The sequence below is a fragment of the Bos indicus x Bos taurus genome, chromosome 25, assembly GCF_003369695.1.
Source record: "Bos indicus x Bos taurus breed Angus x Brahman F1 hybrid chromosome 25, Bos_hybrid_MaternalHap_v2.0, whole genome shotgun sequence".
Taxonomy (NCBI): domain Eukaryota; kingdom Metazoa; phylum Chordata; class Mammalia; order Artiodactyla; family Bovidae; genus Bos; species Bos indicus x Bos taurus.
In genome coordinates, this window is record NC_040100.1 from 32,582,879 (window position 1) to 32,596,224 (window position 13,346).

Sequence of the window (13,346 nt, forward strand, 5' to 3'; positions counted from 1 at the left end):
TTGCAAGAGTTGGACACAACTTGGTGACTAAACCACCACCACATGCCAAAGACACTTATTTTGGTTTCCTGCTATGAGTAACGATTTCAAATTCTAATTGCTACCTTCCTTATCTGTTGTGCCCACCCTTCCCCCGCACTCTCTGCTCCGTCCCCCTCGGCCTCCCTTTGATTTCTTACACCTTCCAAGCAACTTTCAGCCTCAGAACTTTTTTTTTTTTTTAACCAATTGAGGTAAAATTCACATCGTGTAAAATCCAGCATACTAAAAAAGTGAAAATTCAGTGTCAATGAAAACATTCACCATGTTGGGTAACTGTCATCACTATCTGGGTCCAAAACATATTTATTCACACCAAAAGGAGCCCCCGCACCGCTTATGGAGCAGCCGCTCCCATTTCACCTGCTTCTGGGCAACCACCAACCCATTCCTGCGCCGGTGGCCTTCCCTCAGTGGCTGTTTCACTACTGGAATCACACACGTGCTGCCTCAGGACTTGGCAGCAGCTCATCCCTCTTCCCAGATGCTCTTCCCTCCTCCCACTCCAATCATCTTCCTTAGGAGGCCTTCCTGGGGCCTCTCCTGAGGTCAAGTCCCCCCAGCATAACTTTCTCATAAAAGCCCAGAGTTTCTCTCTGGAGCATTTTTTTCACAAGTGCTCTGCATGGTAATTTCATTGGGTTTCCCTGGTGGCTCAGACGGTAAAGAATCTGCCTGTGATGCAAGAGACCCGGGTTCGATCTCTGGGCTGGGAAGATCCCCTGGAGGAGGGCACGGGCAACCCACTCCAATATTCTCGGCTGGAGCACTCCATGGACGGAGGAGTCTGGTGGGCTACATATAGTCTGTGGGGTTACAGTTCATGTTCTCTACATTAAGAATGTAAAGTTTATTAGGCAGGAACATGTCTGACTTGTTTACCAGTATTTGCCAGGGCCTCGCCAGAACCTGGCATACACTGTAAACTGACTGAGTGGATGAGCTAGTGAGTGTCCTTACAAAGAAAAAGTCACCTCATTCCCCTTTACAGAATTCCTCCTTTACAGAGGAGGAGGCATGGAGACTTGGACGTCATAGCTGGGTTCGGGCTGCTCATGGGGTCTTGGACCAGCTTGGCAGGAACTGTCATGACTCCTCTACCTCCCCCCCCTCCCCACTGCATGATGTGATGTGGTCAAATTTATATGCATTAATGACCTGGGGGGTCATTAATTAATGTGGAGGGGCCCCCACCCCCCCCCACATCACAGCCCCACCCCTGCACATCACAGCCCCGCCCTCCCTCACCAAGCACCTCCCACATGCCCATATATGGGCATGATTTGGGCAGCTCTGACCCTGGTCTGTGAGGTCTGGGTCTCTGTGACCTCACAATGACCAGGGCCCTGCCCGGGTCTATATAAGAGGCCAGGAAGTCGGCCCCTGTCACAGCCCACAAATTCCACCTGCTCACAGGTTGGCTGGCTCAACCAAGGCGGTATCCCCTGCTCTGAGCATCCAGGCCGAATCCACCCAGCACCATGGCCAGATACCGATGCTGCCTCACCCATAGCGGGAGCAGATGCCGCCGCCGCCGCCGAAGAAGATGTCGCAGACGAAGGAGGCGCTTTGGTCGGAGGCGCAGGAGGAGAGGTGAAGAGGGTCCATCCTTGGGGGCAGGGGCCAGGGAGCTGGGGCGGGGCTGGGGGTTTGGGCTGTGCTGAAGTGTCCTCGTGTCCTCTGGTTCTCTGCAGTGTGCTGCCGTCGCTACACCGTCATAAGGTGTACAAGACAGTAACCACACAGTAGCAAGACCACCGCACTCCTGCCTGAAAGGTCACCAGCCTTCAAGACCCTCTTGCCACATCTTGAACATGCCACCATTTCAATGACATGAACAGGAGCCTGCTAACGAACAATGCCACCTGTCAATAAATGTTGAAAGACATCATTCCACTCTTTGACTCTTTGCTTTGAGGGACTCGAGGCGGGGGGGGCGGGGGGGGGAAGGAGGGGGTTGGGGATGCCGGGAAGAGGGGACACAAAGGATGGTTCATGCTGGATCTTGTTCCAAACTCAACTACTCCCGAGTCACAAACCAAACCTGCCTCCCAGCCCCTAGTCCTTTACAGACCCCTTTCCAGCGGGGACGGGAGCTGTGCTGGTTGATGAACACATCCCTCCCCAGTTCTGTGCTCAGTGGCTTTCTACTGACAGCTCGAGATGGGCCACAGAAATTGGCAAATGCTTCCACTAGGGCTTGCTTGCTGCCACCTCCCCTAGAGCCAAGAACCATTTCCCAGCTCAAGCTCAATTCACCAGCAACAATCCCTAAGGTGCCTGATGTTGACGTTTCCCATTGTTTAAAAAGATGATGTCTCTGGGTACAGTGAGTAACTTGTCCAGTGGTTGAGCCAAGCTATCATTTAATCAGGTACAATATCCTCATCCCGGGTGGACGAAACAAAAGTAACTTGCTCCACTCAACCATATGATTCTCTGAGATGTGAAGGTGATTCACGAAACACTGCTGTCTCCTGGGTGCAAAACTGTCAGATCATTAACACGAGAGCTTGGGTCACGAGCTCATGGCACAGCAATTTGGCACAGGGCGTTTTATCAGTGACCAGAACTCTGACCCAGCTGCCTAATGACAGGGCCATAGAAACATTGTGGCCCAACTTCCATCTCTGAGCACCATGGAGCATGGGTACTGGGCATTTGCCACTCCCAAGCCTCACACCCAACCTGCAAGGCAGTGTTGATGGCCCCGTCTTGGCAGGTGAGACCACTGAGCTGGGAGATGAACTCGCTTCCATGACTCAACCACTTGATTGGTTTCATAAGCCAGTCAGAAAGATGCTGGTGGGAGGGCTGAACATGGACCCTCCTGGGTAGGCTTTTACAAGTAGATCAAGGGCCAGTGGTGGAGATGCTGACTTAGCAGGGTCTCGGCGTAAGACCTGGGCATGCAGATTTTGAGCAAGTGCCCTATCCTATCCTACTAAGAAGGATGCTAACTGCTAAGTCACTTCAGTCGTGTCCAACTCTGTGCGACCCCATAGATGGAAGCCCACCAGGCTCCCCTGTCCCTGGGATTCTCCAGGCAAGAACACTGGAGTGGGTTGCCATTTCCTTCTCCAATGCGTGAAAGTGAAAAGTGAAAGGGAAGTCGCTCAGTCATGTCTGACTCTTAGCGACCCCATGGACTGCAGCCTACCAGGCTCCTCTATCCATGGGATTTTCCAGGCAAGAGTACTGGAGTGGGGTGCCATTGCCTTCTCCAACTAAGAAGGATAGGAGGCCTCAAAAGTTCCCTATCACCATTGTCAATAAATCACCACAAATTTCATAGCTTACAACACAAATGTATTGTCTTACATACATGGACCTTATGGGGCTAAAACTCAAGGTCTGAGCAGGTTCTGAAGGTTTTCAGAAGCATCATAACCTTGTCTTTCCCAGCTCCTTGCCAGCAACTGCATTCCTTGACTCAGGGCCCCTGCCTCCATTTTCAAAGCCAGTGGCTTAGCACCGTCAGATCTCTTCCTGTGACCCTCCTGCCTCCCTCTTCCACCTTATAAGGATACATGTGGTTTTGCGGAACCCACACTGAGCCCATCCAGATGATCTAGGATGAGCTTTCCATCTCTTTAAGTCACTCTTAAGTCCCTGCGTGTCTGCTCACTCTCAGGGGCGAGGGCGTGAGGGCATTCGTCTGCCTACCACGCTCTCCCCGCGGCTGCTATGGTTCTGATTCTGGATTTTCATGCCAGGAGAGGCTCAGCAGGAGGCCAGGGGTGGAGGGAAGATGGGCACATTTTTGGGGGAGGGAAGCGTGTGCCCGGGCTGGGGAAGTGGGTGGAGGGCTGAGGGCATATGAACTCTGAAGTCTGGGCTTGGCTCCTTATCTGCAGGCACCACGAGCAAGCAAGTCACTTAACCTCTTCCTGCCTCATTTAAGGAGTGAATGTATGGAATTTGTGGAATTCCTGGCACAGAGTGAGCATAAGATAACCCTGTGGACAGATAAGCCCCCATCCCAGCCCCCCGAGAGGCCACAGCAGTGGCTGCAAAGGCAGCAAGGAAGCTTCAGGAACCCCGAGGAGCTGGGGGAGGGGCAGGGTGTGAGGGCTTGGATCCAGACAAGGAGGCTGGCCCTCATCTTCAGAGGTTTTGTCCCCTGGTTTCGAGGCATGGGGGACACGTTTTACGGGGTGAGGAGTTGGCTGCCCGTGCCCTGTGCTGCCTTCACAGAAGGGGCCCAGGTGGGGACAATGGTGGGGTGGGGCCGCCAAGTCACAGTGGGGGGCCCCCTTTATATACAAGTCCCCCCCACAGGCTGCGGACAGACCCGACCAACACTGTTAACAGCAAGAGCAGGGGGCAGGCCTCAGCCTCCTCCCCGTCCCCCCAAGGCCAGCTGCCGTCTCAGCCCGAGTCGCCCACCCGTGACCCCTCCATCACGATGGTCCGATGCCACGTGAAGAGTCCAACTGAAAGTCCACCCGGGCAGCAGGGCTCCGGGCAGCAGGGCGAGACGGAGCACCCGGATCAGGCACGGGAGCTGAGGCCGGAAGACATCCCGGTCTACGGGAGGACTCACAGAGGCCGCTACCACTACAGACACAGGAGCCACACGCGGCGGCGCCCCTACCGGAGGCGCCGGAGAAGGGCCTGCAGGCACAGGAGGCGCCGCAGAGGTGCGGCGGGCCCCCCCTGCGCTCCCATCCCAGGCACCCCCCAGGCCTCCAGGCCAGGGCTCAGGTGGGCAGCGGGCGGCTCCTGCAGCTCTGGGGCCCCACCCTGTCAGACAGCCCCCTCATCCTGTGCCCCCACCCCACCCCGGCAGCCCCCCCTCCCCACCCAGGTTCCCTGGATGGCCCCGTAACTGGAACTTTTTCCAAAAGGCTGCCGAAGGATGAGGAGGAGGAGGAGGAGATGCGGAAGGCAGCTCTAAGCTTCCCTGGGCCCACCAGAAAGAGTCACCTGCCAGGAAGCCCCTCGCAAGACCATACCACATCCCCCTTGGAGCCCACGAGATCTTGAGTAAAATGAGCAAAAGTCATCTGCCAAATAAAGCTTGAGATAAGAAACCTGCTAGCCTGTCAGGATCTCTTTTGTACGAAGGCACAAACACATAGCTTCTGTTCCCCACGGGATCAGGGGAGCGGGGAGCGGCCGGGGCAGGGGGCTCATCCCCCAGTGCTGTGTGCTGGTGTGTTCCCCTCTGAGCCTGGGGGCGTCCGGTCACCGGGAGCCATCAGGACGCCCAAAGCCATGAACTCCACCTGGACCTTCCCATTTCCGGTCAACTCCCCAGCCACTGAAGAACCTGAAAGGGCGCTGGGCGGGGGGCAAGTGGGAACTGAGACAAGATGGGAAGCAGGTCTGGCGTGCTCCAGCAAGAACAAGGCTGGCGCTGGGAGGGGGAACGAAAGGCAAAAGGCAGAACCGGGTGAGGCGGCGTGGGCCACTAGGGTTTGGAGATGGGACCCTTATCCAGGACAGAGTCCGTTCCTTCCTGCTCCGAGCTTCTGATGGCTTCTTATAATCTTTGGAGTCCCTCTGCTGTGGCCACATCTCCAATCTCTGCTCCCCGTGTGAAATCTCTCCGCCTCCCTCTAACAGGGACACTTATGGTTGCATTCAGGGCCCACTCAGATAACCCAGGATAATCTCACAATCCTGGGAGGGTCCTATTCAATAGCTGACCACAGCCACTGAGGGTTTGGGACAAGATCTCAGTTATGGCTCATGTTGGAGAACGAATTCCCAGTGCTCAGAAATGACCAAGCAGACTTAATCCCCTTCCTGGCTGAAACTGGGCTGGACGGACATGTGTAGCTAGAGAGACTAGTGACCCCAAGGGCTTATGAACTGTGCCTTTAAAGGGTGACTTTGGAGAACAGGAAGAGTAGGGTTTTCTTTAGTTTCTTTTGTTTTAATCGTAAAAAAACATGTGATTTAGGTATGTCTGTGAAGGCACCACCCAGGTCAAGAAACCAGACACTTCCAGGCCCGCGGGAAGGCTCCCTCCAGGCTGCCTTTCATCCCATCCTGTCACCAGCTCTCTGGGGCTGGGCACTTCTGGGGTGTGGGGAGGAGTCTGTGTGCTCTCCTGCTTGAGGAAATTCTATCCCCAACTCTCACCCCAGCTCAAATGGGGGGACCCCAGCCAGGGCAAACAAGGCCGGATGGAGGCGGCAACACAGCAGGGTGAGGCTGCCTGGCTGGGCCTGCCATCTCGTCTCTGTCTTGCCCTGTGGCTGGCGGGGCCTCGGCGGGGTAGCTGGTGGCCCGGGTTGAGTGGGGTTGTCGGCTCAGACTCAGGTCACCGAGGGCTGGAGGCTCCAGGGCGGGGGGCCCTTTGTGATGTCAGCGCCCTGCCTACCAGCCTCAGCGGCCCCTCCGTACCCTGCCAGTGGCCTTTCCTCCCAGTCCAGTGAGGCAGCCGAGGCAGGTGATGGGTTCCCGCTGCGCCAAGCTTGGGACGGGCCACGGCCGGGGCCACGAATCCTCCATGAAGAAGCTCGTGGCCTGCGTGAGCCAGGATAACTTCTCCTTGTCGTCGGAGGGCGAGGAGGAGGAAGAAGGCGAGGAGGAGGAGGAGGAGGAGGGAGAAGAGGAGGAGCTCCCGGTGCAGGGCAAGCTGCTGCTGATGGAGGCCGGGCAGCAGGAGGAAGGGGCCGAAGACGCCGACTCAGAGGTCCAGCAGAGCCCCGAGCCCAAGCAGACACGCTCCTGACCTGCGATGTGGCTGGGGAAGAGGAGCTGTCGCCGTTCCTGAGAGGAGGAGAGCTTTCAGAAAAGAGTCAATAAAGAGTCTCCTAGGAATCCTCCTCCTCCTGTCTCTCCTTGCCCCGCCACCACCCCTGACCCCTGTGTCTGGTACCGTGTGTCGGGGGTGTGTGTTGGGGGGAGTGTGTGTGTGTATAGGGAGGCGGAAGAGCAGTGACCCCTGTCCCTGAACCCCAGCCAGAAGTCCTCGAAAGGTCCTCTCCCTGAGGCCTCTCGGCCGCTGTCCCCTGCTGTGGCGGGTGGAGCATATGGTGTCCTGGGCGCGTCCCACCTCCAGGGAGGACGCCTCTCCGAGTCTGAGCACCCGGTGGGACAGCATCATCTCCCTCAGCACACCCCCACTGCTTTTCTAACCGTGGACAGTATTTTTTGGGGGGGAAGGGGAGTGGTGGTTGTGTCACGAAGCATGAGGCATCTTAGTTCCCTGACCAGGGATCGAACCCCTCCTCCCTGCCTGCTGCAGTGGAAGCACAGAGTCTTAACCGCGGGGCTGCTGGGGAAGACCCTGGAGAGTCCCAGAGCACAGGTGTGGGAGCTCAGCAGACCTCCTGCCAGTTTCCTTGCGCCCGCTGCGTGACACTGAGCACGTCCCTGTCTGCCTGTTGACACTAGCGACCCCGCAGGCCAGTGGGTCAGGAGAAGTGACTGAGATGCTGGGGAGGGACTGGGCCTGGCACACAGCGAGTGTTTCAGCCAAGACAGGCACTGCAGCTGGAGCCACGGGGGTCCCACCTGACTCACAGACCCTGGTATGGGGGGACAGAGCAGGGGGAGGGGTCTGAGTCCTTCTCAGCCACTGGTTCTGCTACCATCCTCAGGCTCAAGGGGACCGTTGGAACCCCTGCGAAAGGCTCGCCTCTGCCTTGCTCGGGGAGGTCCCGCTGTGGGACAGAGCCGATGCCCTCACAAGGGCAGTGGGCAAAGGAAGCCCAGAGGAAGCCAGAAAGGACAGAGGCCCAGACCTGGGTCCCTCAAGCTGGCCTTCCTTAGAAGCATCGGAATGCGCCTGTTGCCCCTCCTGGCCATGGCTCCCTTAACCCTTTTCTTTCCAATAGAAAAACAAACATGATCTCCACCCTCCGCCCTCCATAGCAACCAAAACACCAGTCTGGTGGGCCATTGAGAAGGATTCTGATTGGGGTTGCTGGGAGGGCTGGGGAGGTGGTATCTCCAGGGATGGTGTGAGAGGTAAGGAGAGGTCCTGGGCTCCTCAGAGAGTGGAGGCCACCATCACTAAGGCCTGGAGGCAGAGCAGGGCAGGGGAGGCCCGAGGGGGCGGCCCTGCTCTCTGACTATCCATCCCTGTCCCAACCAAGCAACACGGTCAGAAGCTCCGTCCTTCTGTCCATGGCCCACAGGTCCACCCGCCCATTCACCTGCCCAGCAAACATTCGTGAAGTCCTTGCTGTATGCCTGGCACTGTGCCAGTCACTGTGGGCCCCGAGATTAATAAACCACAGTCTCTGTCCCACCCTGATAGCTCAATTGATAAAGAATCCACCAGCAATGCGGAAGACCTGGATTTGATCCCTGGGTTGGGAAGATCCCCTGGAGAAGGGATAGGCTACCCACTCCAGTATTCTGGCCTGGAGAATCCCATGGACTGTATAGACCACGGGGGTCGCAAAGAGTTGGACATGACTGAGTGACTTTCACTTCACTCTGTCCCACCAGGCACTCTAGGGTGGGGAAGTGGGCAGAGTGGAAGAGTAGGGGGAGGGGGGTGGAGAGGTACGGGACACCTACACAGAGTCTTCACAGCGTGGTCCCCAGCCAGCCCTGAGCCCACACAAGGCAGCGGCTTAGAACAGGGCCACTCGAGCCCCCTTCATCCCCGCGGAGGCCTCAGTGACCACGAGGGTGGACTGGAGGCGGCCAAGCCTGAGTCCGAATCCTGGCTCTGCCACTGACTAGCTGTGGGGCTCCGGGCTGGTCATTCAACCTCTCTGAGCCCGCTTCTGCTTTGCAAACTGTAATATTAGTTCCCCAGGGCTGCTGTAACAAGTGATCAAAAACCTGGCAGCTTATAATATATCCTTTCACCTTCCAGAGGCCAGAAGTCTGAAATCAAGTTCTCTGGGCCACAGGCCCTGGCGGCCCCAGGGCAGCCTCCCTCTCCTTGTCCAGCCTACGGGGTCCCCATGGCTCATGGCTGCATGGCTCTAGTCTGGGCCTCTGCCTTCCTGGGGCCCCTTCTCCCTGATCCTTCTCTTTGCTTTCTTATAAAGACATTGGCCTTTGGATTTAGGGTGCACTTGGATAATTCAGGATGCTCTGAATATCCTTAATTACATCTGCAAAGAGGCTTTTCCAAATACAGTGACATCGACAGCTTCCAGGGATTGGGACGTGGACACATCCTTTGGGGGACTCTGTTCAGCCCAGTCCAAAGGTCACTAAGACTCAGAGACAAAGCCACCTAGAAGAGGTGGGGGCAGAGCCCAGCCATATCGGAAGTGTTCCCTAAAAGAGGGTGATTTTCACCATGTGATCTGACACATTTATGAAGAAATAAACTACAATAAAAGCAGATGATAGCAAAGCTGTGCGTGAGCAACAGACGTAGGCTGGGGGTTCTGCTAGAGGGAGGGGAGGTGGAGATGGAGGGAGTCTCCCGAGGTTGAGCTATAGGGAGGGTTGAGGGCCAAGAGCTGAGACCAAGCGTTGACCGAGGCGGGGGAGGCATGGATGGCTGTGGAGAGAAAGGGATGAAGGAGCTCTGACCAGGCCGTGTGCACACGCACGCACGGGGTGGGCTTTCTTCCCCAGGGGCTAGGAGGTCAGAGCAGGGGTGCACACTGGGGCCGTGCTAGCAGTGGGGGAGGGGAGCGGAGGCGGCAGGCGGGAGGCAGGAGACCGGTTTTCAAGCGCCTCCTGAGGTTTGACGGGCGTCTCAGGCTCACAAGAATGCCAGGAAGGAAGGGGTGACAGCCCTTTGTCCAACAGGGAAACCAGGCCTCAAAACAACTGACCCAAGACAGGATATCAGAACAGAGTGGGCTTTGAACCCGACTCTGGATTTCCCAGCTATAAATCCTGCTAGGGAGGCAGGCTTGTCAGGCAGGCCCCAGGACCACCGTGGGTCCCTTTGGTTACTTTTTTTGTTTGTTCGTTTTATTCATTTATTAATTAGTTTATTTTTAACTGAAGGATAACCCCTTTACAGTATTGTGCTGGTTTCTGCCATACATTCACATCTTTGGTCACTCTTACCCTCCACCTGATAAGTCATCCCATGGCTCAACGCGCACCCACCCCGGTGGCGGTCATCTGCCTTACTGACCACCCACCCATCCCCACTCTACTGGGGTCAGGGCTGTGCTCCTGGATTCCAGCCTGCCTGCGTGGAGCCAGAACAAGACTGGGCATGCTCGGACACGTTTATTGAGTTCTTACTGCAGGCTGGCCCCAAGGAAGGGGTAGGTGTGCTATGCCCCGTTCTACAAAAGCAGGGAAACTGGGACTAGAGAGGCGGATGCCCGGGGGGAAGAGATCAGAAGGAAAAGCAGCAGCAGGCCCAGGTGTGGGCCCAGCTCCACCCGACCTGAGGGGCTGCTCTCAACCCACAGACACGCCCTTTGAAAGCTGCCCCACCCTGCGTGTTAGGATGAGGGCAGAGGGCTTTGTTCCCCGTTGGGCCACATCTGTTACATACCCCCCTGTGGCCGGTGCCATCACAATCGGGCCCAACTATATAACCAGGGGCTGCCAGGGCCTCTGTGAAGCTGGGTCTGCCAGAAGAGGAGGAGGAGGCGGCGGCCCCTGCCCCTCTAAGCGAGGCCGCCCCCCACCCATGGACACCAAGACACAGAGCCTTCCCAACACCCACGCCCAGCCCCACAGCAACTCTCGGCCCCAAAGCCACGCCTGCCACCACTGCAGCTGCAGCCAGCACTGCCAGAGCCGCAGCCGCAGCCGCAGCTGCCGCAGCCGCAGCTCCAGCCGGCGCCCGAGGAGCCACCGCAGCCCCACTGGCCGCCAGGGCCAGAGCCCAGGCCCCAGCCCTCCTCTGAGGCGCCACAGACACACCATGCACTCCCACCAGTGTCCCTCGCGGCCCGTCACCCACTCTTGCAGCCACTCCAAGAACAGAAAGAACTTGGAGGGAAAGGTGATCAAGAGGAAGCAGGTCAAGAGGAGCAAGCAGGTGTACAAAAGAAAGAGGCAGAGCTCAGGTACCTGTCAAGCCGGTGGCCTTTCACAGGACTCCCCCAGAGAAGGGCGGCGCAGCCCAGCAGGGCTGTAGAGGCGGTGAGGTGAAGGCTGCCTCCGCCAAGTCAGAGCACAGAGGACCCACAGGCAAGGGTTAAGAGGGAGAGGGAACTATGACAGTTGTATATACATGATGCATTGATGGAATAGCTCTTTAATTGGATGGGTTGATTGGAAGGATGGACGAACGGCAGATTAGCTAGGTGGAAGCATGGAGAGGTGAATAAGGCTGGGTAGATGAATAATTAGGAGGCCTGTTAGATAGGGAATGGGGAGAAGAGTTAGATGGTTGCTTGAGTGGATGGGTAAGAAGGATGAGGGGAAGGAATGAATCCATTAAGTGACTGAGAATCAGAAGGGATGTGATTAGATTTCTAGATTGGGCTGATGCATTGGGAGGGTGAATGAATTGGTTGGCTGGGCAGATGGCTGAGTAGATAAGGGTTTGAACACAATTGGATATCTGGAGGCATGACTATTGAGAGGATATGAATTGGTTAAATAATGGTGGTCTAGGTGGGTGGAGGATCAGGTTGGTGGATGGATAAATGAACTGATAGATGAACTGACTGGATGGCAAGCTGGCTGAATGGACTAACTGGACCAATGAACGAAAGAAAGACAGTGGGATTGGTGGACTGGATGTGTAGCCTGGACGTGGTTTAAAGAATGAAATGAATGTTGGACTGGGTTGAATTCACGGGTGCATGATAAATGGATGGATTCCCAAGTCAAAAGGACCCTGATGATTGTGTCAGTTCTAGCCATGCCCCATATCTGATTACACACGAGCATCCAAAAACCCAAAGGAGAGGGTTAAGTGACCTTAGGAAGCACTCAGTTATTAAAGGCTCCCTTTCCCATTTCTATCCCTTAGGACGGAAGTACAACTGAGATGACACCCCACGGTTTGTTCCTGTGTCTGTTTCATCCAGATAAGAAACGCCATCACACGTTGAATGCTAGAAGGAAGAAGTAAACTTTGCAGGAACATGTTACTACAGTGATTTCTATGCAACATTGATTAAAGCTTGTACACTGGATGACTTATCCTGGAGTTGTTTCATTAACTGTGTCATGTTTTGGGGGGCCTGGTTGGAAGTACAAAGCAGGGAAGAGGTTGGGTAGGGAGGAGGGACATGCCTTGGGATGGGATCTCATAAAAGTGTAAGGTATCAGTCCTCACGTGGAGCAGAAATGAATGGAAGATAAACACACCAAGAAGCCTTTGGCATAGATGGGCAATGCTCTCTCGGGAGCGCGTATAGCTCCCATGTGCTCATGCACGGGAGAAGGCAGTGGCACCCCACTCCAGTACTCTTGCCTGGAAAATCCCATGGATGGAGGAGCCTGGTAGGCTGCAGTCCATGGGGTCGCCAAGAGTCGGACACAACTGAGCGACTTCCCTTTCACTTTTCACTTTCATGCATTGGAGACAGAAATGGCAACCCACTCCAGTGTTCTTGCCTGGAGAATCCCAGGGACTGGGAAAGCCTGGTGGGTTGCCGTCTATGGGGTCGCACAGAGTCAGACACGACTGAAGTGACTCAGCAGCAGCAGTGCACACGCACACTCACACACGGGATATGCTCGAGCCCACACACTGTTCATGTCATCCACACGCAGAGTGAGCAGGCCAGGACCATGGCAGGAGACAGGCAGGAAGGGGGTTAGGAACATGTGCTTTGCAGTCCAGAGCATCCTGAGTTTGAGTCCTGGCTCATTTTGTTTGCCTGCTGTGTTCCCTTGGGTTGGTGATCAACCTCTCTGAGCCTCATTTGTTTCAATACATAAAGGGCAAAGTGCTTTAACGGGCTGGGCTGAAACACAAGACGCGTCCACAGAAAGAACACAAACGTACAAGCACAAGATTTGCTAGTCACGGGACCTCCCTGATGCTCCGGTGGTTAAGAATCCACCTTTTAATAATGCAGGGGACGTGGGTTCAATCCCTGGTCAGGGAACTGATCTCCACAGGCCACAACTAGAGAGCCCATGTGCCGCAAGTACAGAGCCCGCACACTCTGGAGCCCACGTGCTGCAAGGAAAGATCCCACCTGCCGCAACTAAGGCCGGACATAGCCAAATATGAAACATTTGCTGGTCACAATAAGCAGAATCAAGGAAGCCGGTCTGGGTGTAACACAGAGCAACTCTGGTGGGGCTGGGGGTGGGGACAGAGTTCAAGGAAATGGGGACCCGAGGAAAGCACATTGCAGGCGAGAGAACAGCATGTGCAAGCCTGGAGGGAGCAAGGAAGGAGTCTGAGGTATTCGAAAGGCTAGAGCGGCTGGCACAGGTGTGTGGGGGGCTGCCAGGGGTGGGAGCGCCAGGCGGGGGCCAGGCCATGCAGG

General features: G+C 56.0%; 3 protein-coding genes and 1 long non-coding RNA gene across 5 annotated transcripts; all 4 read left to right on the forward strand.

Moving 5' to 3' along the window:
• Window positions 1–1,427: 1,427 nt before the first annotated feature.
• Window positions 1,428–1,930, forward strand: LOC113883867. Its single transcript, XR_003508753.1, has 2 exons — window positions 1,428–1,632; window positions 1,734–1,930. It is a non-coding gene; the product is annotated as an uncharacterized LOC113883867 (long non-coding RNA).
• Window positions 1,931–4,331: 2,401 nt separating this feature from the next.
• On the forward strand, window positions 4,332–5,076 carry PRM2 (protamine 2). 2 transcript variants are annotated; one of them, XM_027528049.1, is made up of 2 exons: window positions 4,332–4,682; window positions 4,890–5,075. In XM_027528049.1, the coding sequence occupies exons 1-2, from the start codon at window positions 4,448–4,450 to the stop codon at window positions 4,937–4,939; spliced, it is 285 nt and encodes a 94-aa protein (XP_027383850.1). In that variant the 5' UTR covers window positions 4,332–4,447; the 3' UTR covers window positions 4,940–5,075. The 2 variants fall into 2 exon arrangements, with proteins under 2 accessions (XP_027383850.1, XP_027383849.1); XM_027528048.1 differs by having other exon boundaries at window positions 4,345–4,746; window positions 4,890–5,076.
• An 870-nt stretch (window positions 5,077–5,946) lies between these two features.
• PRM3 (protamine 3) lies at window positions 5,947–6,816 on the forward strand. The gene has a single exon (XM_027528043.1). The coding sequence runs from the start codon at window positions 6,446–6,448 to the stop codon at window positions 6,725–6,727; it is 282 nt and encodes a 93-aa protein (XP_027383844.1). The 5' UTR covers window positions 5,947–6,445; the 3' UTR covers window positions 6,728–6,816.
• A 3,486-nt stretch (window positions 6,817–10,302) lies between these two features.
• On the forward strand, window positions 10,303–12,042 carry TNP2 (transition protein 2). The gene is made up of 2 exons (XM_027527489.1): window positions 10,303–10,955; window positions 11,870–12,042. The coding sequence occupies exons 1-2, from the start codon at window positions 10,388–10,390 to the stop codon at window positions 11,884–11,886; spliced, it is 585 nt and encodes a 194-aa protein (XP_027383290.1). The 5' UTR covers window positions 10,303–10,387; the 3' UTR covers window positions 11,887–12,042.
• The last annotated feature ends 1,304 nt before the right edge of the window (window positions 12,043–13,346 follow it).